Source organism: Trifolium pratense, linkage group LG7, assembly GCF_020283565.1.
Source record: "Trifolium pratense cultivar HEN17-A07 linkage group LG7, ARS_RC_1.1, whole genome shotgun sequence".
Taxonomy (NCBI): Eukaryota; Viridiplantae; Streptophyta; class Magnoliopsida; order Fabales; family Fabaceae; genus Trifolium; species Trifolium pratense.
Window position 1 is genome coordinate 35914505 of NC_060065.1, and position 6197 is coordinate 35920701.

At 35.9% G+C, this 6197-nt stretch overlaps 1 protein-coding gene across 1 annotated transcript; it reads right to left on the bottom strand.

Moving 5' to 3' along the window:
- Positions 1 to 546: 546 nt before the first annotated feature.
- LOC123896353 (ABC transporter B family member 9-like) lies at positions 547 to 5824 on the bottom strand. The gene is made up of 12 exons (XM_045946750.1): positions 5579 to 5824; positions 5429 to 5483; positions 5128 to 5303; positions 4812 to 5033; positions 4277 to 4515; positions 3644 to 4169; positions 3289 to 3562; positions 2283 to 2901; positions 1971 to 2199; positions 1622 to 1888; positions 1268 to 1531; positions 547 to 1188 (listed from the first exon to the last, which is right to left on the bottom strand). Exons 1-12 carry the CDS (start codon positions 5822 to 5824, stop codon positions 547 to 549), a joined length of 3759 nt encoding a protein of 1252 aa, XP_045802706.1.
- Between the last annotated feature and the right edge of the window lie 373 nt (positions 5825 to 6197).

The window sequence follows — 6197 nt, forward strand, 5'->3', positions numbered from 1 at the left end:
CATCATTTTCCGCTGTGGCAAACATTCCTGGAATGGAAAACAAAATATATTTTAATAGATTTTATGGCCAAAGTGTTGTGTTTTATTCTTTAAAAACAAACAGCTATCACACATTCGACAATGCTGAAGTGGTGAATTTTCATGATATGAGAGAACAATTGAATAGTACTAGGATTCAGCCAAGATGGCACTACACCTTGTTGGTTTATGTATAACCGGGGAAAATTGTTTTACTTACCAGTTCTTTTGTGAATGGAAATAGCAGCTTATGGTCTCATGCATGCATATAGCGTAAGACTTGGTGTAAATTTGTGATTGAGAAGAATGAAATAGCTATTGTCGTAAGACTTGGTGTTTATTTTTTATTGTTATTATTAATTGATTAGGCTAATGTGACCTCTGAATAATTCATAAACTGATAAACTTACTAATACAAATAATCAGTAATAAACAAGGAAAACTGATAAAGATGTTGAAAAAACACATGATAGAACAACCTAGAAGATGTTATAGGAGTAGTCAAGAAGATGAAATGAAATATCTTTATCATACACTTGAATGAAGAGCTACTAATGAAGCATAAACACCATCCGTAATCGTCATCAACACATCATGTCTTCCTTTTTCAGCAACCACTCCATTTTTTATTACTGCTATAGTATCAGCCCCTCGAATTGTTGTAAGACGGTGAGCCACTACAACAGTAGTTCTGTTAACACTCACTCTATCTAGAGCCTCTTGAACTATACGCTCGGACTCGGCATCAAGTGCACTTGTTGCCTCATCAAGCAAAAGTATTTTGGGGTTTTTCAGCATGGCTCTTGCAATAGCAATACGTTGCTTTTGTCCTCCTGACAATTGTGTTCCTCTTTCACCAACTGATGTATCATAACCATTTGGAAGAGAACTTATGAAGCTGTGTGCATTGGCTGCATTAGCTGCTGCAATTATCTCGTCCTCAGTAGCATCTCCTTCTTTTCCGTATGCTATGTTGGCGCGAATACTTTCGTTGAAAAGAATAGGCTCTTGACCAACCAAACCCATTTGCTGCCTCAACCAGCTTAATCTGAAAGTTTTGATATCCACTCCATCTAGTAATACATATCCAGAATCAGGGTTATAAAATCTCTCTAGTAGACTTATAACCGTCGATTTTCCACTGCCACTTTCTCCAACCAACGCAACAGTCTACAGAAAAATATATCAACAATTATCTTACATATTCTCAAATGAGTATATTTCTTTCAACTCGTTAATTGTACATTACCTTTCCGGCAGGGATGCTTAGACATAAATCTTTGAAAATTTGAATACGAGGCCTTGTTGGGTAATTGAAGCTGACATGTTGAAGTTCAATATCACCGGCAACTGTTTCTAATGTTACGCCTTCATTGCTACTTGAGTCAATAGTAGGGTTACTGTCTAGAATTTCAAATATTGAAGCGGTTGAATCTTTGGCCTTATTAGTGTCTGGTGCCAAGGTACTTGACTGAGAAATACCTACTGCGGTTATAGTTAAACTAAAGAAAACCTGCACAAAATCTTTCCTGAGAATGTCGAAAGAAGCATAAAGCAGTCTTCAAATGTAGAGAATCTTAAGTCGATTAAGTGATTGTCTTACCTTGAAAACCTCCGGGAAAGTTGCTTTCTCATGTTGCACTAGAACAGATCCTATGTAGAAACAAAAAGCAGTCATCAAATATAGCGCAACAAAAGAGAAACCAAATCCTACGCCACTCACGAGCCCCAAACGAACTCCTTGTTTTTCTGGACCAGAACATTTCTTCTGGTACATATCCATCACCTTTGATTCTGCGTTAAACGATGCAACAGTTCTGATGCTACTAACAGCATCATTTGCCACTTGACTTGCATCTTCATACATCATCTACATAGATAAAAGAAAAAAGAGTCACGATTTGTGCAATTTATAATCCTTTTAATGTAATGGAAAAAATGAAAAGTCTAACCTTGGCATCTGCACTGAATCCTTCAAGAAATTTCATCTGAATAATTCCTTGTATAAGGACAACTGGTAACACGGCCAAAACTATAAAAGCAAGAATCCAATTAGAAGTGAATGCTAGAATTAGACCAGCTGTGATTGATGATATGTTTTGCACAATAAGGGCCAACGTATCACCGACAAGACTTTTAACCATTGAAGCGTCGGTAGATAATCTTGCACCAACTGCACCACTGTAAGGTGATTCATTTCAGCATGATAACTAAGTATTGTATCTTTATTCTATCTTGAAGAAAAAAAGACATTTTAAACATACCTTGAATTTGCAGGGTCGTCAAACCAACTAATTTCTTGGTGCGCGACCTTTGCAAATGTCAGTGAACGAATCCGTTCTACAAGTTTTCCACCTGCTACCCCAAAGAAGTAATTCTGCAGTGGTAAAACAACTAGACTAAACAATCCCAAACCCACGTATAGAAGTGACCAGAGCCTAGCATCTTTCTTCTGTTGTTCTGGTGGTTTATAAAACATAGTAATGGCTGATGAAAACACTAGGCCAAATATAGGGAACACTACACCATTCCCTATTGCAGCAATGGATCCAAGTAGTAAGGTGGGAATCTCAGGTTTGTTCAAGTTGGCCAAACGTCTTATAGAAACGTTTTTACGTTTCTTATTTTCAAGTTGACCTTCTTCGATATTTGATGCTTCTGTTTGTACACCACTTTGATGAGGAAGAATAAATCTCTGTGATCGGGAAAGTCTCCTTGATGATCTTTGACTTGTTGATTTCACAAAGGAAATTCTCTGGTTCTGACTATCTAAAATGTGACTTGTATCTTCTTCCGACTTTTGGCTTTCTTTTTCTCCTTCTTGTAGACGAATAAGCTGAGAATAAGCACCATCTACGTCCTTGATTAACTCATCATGAGCTCCTATGTAAAAAGGAAGCATGCAAAAGTGAATAACACTTTCCATGTTGTTACTAAACTCAATTTACATAGATTGTTGAAATAACTTAATAACAATATTTAGGGAATATATCAAAAATTACATGCGGTGCACACACAGACACACGCATTCACGCACACTCACACACGCATGTACGCACACACACAGTATTGTTAGTGTAAACTTGTTTAACAATGGCGTTTAATGAGAATCCATCACTTTGAAGTTATTTTTTGAAATGTGATTGCAAAGTAGGCTTATGTAGCAATACAATAAGTTCTCATTGAGTGTTGGCTTAAAACTAATTAACACTGACAAAGCATCTGAATTAAACTCATAAATCAAAGAGAAATAGTAAGTTCATTTATAACCTTTCTCCACGATTTTTCCTTGATGAACCACTGCTATGGTGTCAGCATTTCTAATAGTTGTCAAACGATGTGCAATAACAACAGTAGTCCTTTCGAACATCACTTTTTCTAATGCTTCTTGAACAATACGTTCAGACTCAGCATCCAATGCACTTGTTGCTTCATCAAGAAGAAGGATTCTTGGATTCTTCAATATTGCTCTTGCAATCGCAATTCTTTGCTTTTGCCCGCCAGAAAGTTGAGTCCCATTTTGTCCTGCCATGGTGTCAAGACCCTGCAATCAAATTTAATCAAAGATACAATACAAGCCAAAAACAAAAATCATTGTGTAAAATTTTGCAATATTTATACACACCTGAGGCAATTTGTCAATGAATTTCTTGGCATTAGCAAGTGTTATTGCTGTTGTTATCTCCTCATCCGTTGCACCTTCTTTCCCATATGCTATGTTCTCTCTGATAGTGGTAGTAAACAAGATAGGTTCTTGACTAACCAACCCAATCTGTTCCCTTATCCATCTAAGTTGCAAGTTCTTCAAATTCACACCATCTATAAGTACTTCTCCAGCTTCAGGGTCATAGAATCTTTCCAATAGACTGATCACAGTGGACTTTCCGCTTCCACTTTGACCGACCAAAGCAGTAGTTGTGCCACTCGGAACAAACAATGAGAATCCAGCAAATATCTGAACATCTGGCCTTGCAGGATATCTGAAGTAAACATCTTTAAGTTCAATATCTCCCTTTATATCTTCCAAAACAACGCCGCTTGTGTCATATGGATCAATTTTAGGCTTTCTTTTAATAGTCTCAAGCATTTTATATGCTGCTGCTTGTCCTGCAGCAAATGCATCTAAGCATGGGGATGACTGACCCAATGACCTGTAAATGAATGAAAATTTATCATCAACGGTCTACAAAAGTCAAATGCGGATAAAATGCCAGGTCGATAGAATTTATTCGATCAAATATTTAAACTTCGCACTTACATTCCACCAGTCATAAGACATATGAGTACACTCATGACAGTTCCACCAGTATATCCTTTCTCAATGACTAATTTGGAACCATACCACATTGCAAGTCCATAGGTGCTAAAGATAATCAATAATAGTGCCCCCATTCCAAACCCTGAGACAATTCCGTGTTGAACCGTTGTAGTATACGCAACTTTTAAATTCCTGTTGTACTTTTCTATTGCTTTTTTCTCCCCAGTAAATGATGCAACCTGATCAAGTTTTAGAAAAAGCAAAGACAGTAGTTAAAACTAGGACTGTTCAAAGTTCGGTTTAGGAAGCAAAACCAATTCTTTATAATCCGAATTGTACCGAACTCCTATTATTAACTTATAATTAGGACAGTTGAAGAAAAAAAAACAAAAACCGAACCAAATTGAATATTAGGACTCTTAAAAAAATCAAACCATTGAACCAAACCAGGCCAAAAAGAATCGAACTGTGAGTCTGTGATGGATATAGTTCACGGACTGTTAGTTGAGTATTTCAGTTTCATTTTAGCACTTACTGTTCTGATGGCTGCGACTGTTTGATCAACAATATTTCCTGCTTCTGTATAAGCAGCTTGTCCACGAGTCGACATTTTAGCCATAAGCATTGACATAAATCCGCCAACAATGACAACACAAGGTAGACATGCAAGTAAAACTAAAGCTAGTCTCCATCCTTTTACAAAAGCAACCACAAAGCCACCAAAAAATGTTGCAGCAAGTTGAATAAACTTCCCAACCTATAATCATTTATTAGCAAAATCATGACACATTATAATATTTATATGAATTAATGAAGGCGATTTTATATACTAAAAGAGAAAATATACACACCTTTTCTCCCATGGCATCTTGAATGAGAATTGTATCACCAGACATTCTACCAATTACTTCTCCTGTGTTTGTTTCGGTGTCAAAGAAGGCTATATCCTGCTTTAATATTGTTTTCAAGTACAAACTACGAATCCTCGCAGCTTGTCTTTCTCCTGTCACCATCCAACATGATACCTCTGCAACATCCAACAAAATAACCCTTTTATAATGTGACCAAAATTACGATTGCAGACCACAATTTAAAACCATTGATTAGTAGTAAAGAAGCATGAGAAGAGAGGGAAAGCAATAGATGTCTTACGTAGGAATGATACGATTCCAGAACCAACGGCCAAGTAAATAAACCATAACGAAGCCTGAAATTTATATATGCAAAATACAAATGAATGACCTAGTGAGCAAACATTATAAAATCTAATTAATATCTATAAAGTGGTGAAAAGAAAAAGACCTTAGAAACTTCCTTGACAATGTGATGTGGATCAGTGGAGCCAAAGATGTTTATCATTTTGCCAAGAATGAGAGTCATGATAGGTTGTGTCATTCCATTAGCAGCAGCAGAGATAGTACCAATGATCATCAATGTCACATCAAGGTTATCAGCAAATGTGAACAGTTTGTAGAATGGAACTTTTTGGTTGGATTTCTTGTCTTTTCCATGATCATCATCAACCTCACTGTTCTGTGTCACTGCCATCATCACTCCCTAACCTCAGAGATAACAAACATGAATAATTATTCAAATATTCAGTCATTTACTTTCATATATTTTCTTATTAAGATTCATTTCTTTTTCCATTTTTTTTGCTAAAAAGATTCATTTCTTTTCGTATAGTTTAATTTTGATACATTGTATATTAAAAAAAAATTCCAAAAATATCTAATCTCAACTTTCATTTGGAAGTGCTTTCAAATTTTATTTTAGTTTTCATATCTCTTGAGCAATAATAATAAAGGAACGTTATCTTTTATTTTTGGTCATGTTAATTTTATCTTTATTACTCAGCAATGAAGGGACACCGTTAAACTTTATTAGGAAACTTTAATTTTTCAATCAACCGTATCAATTT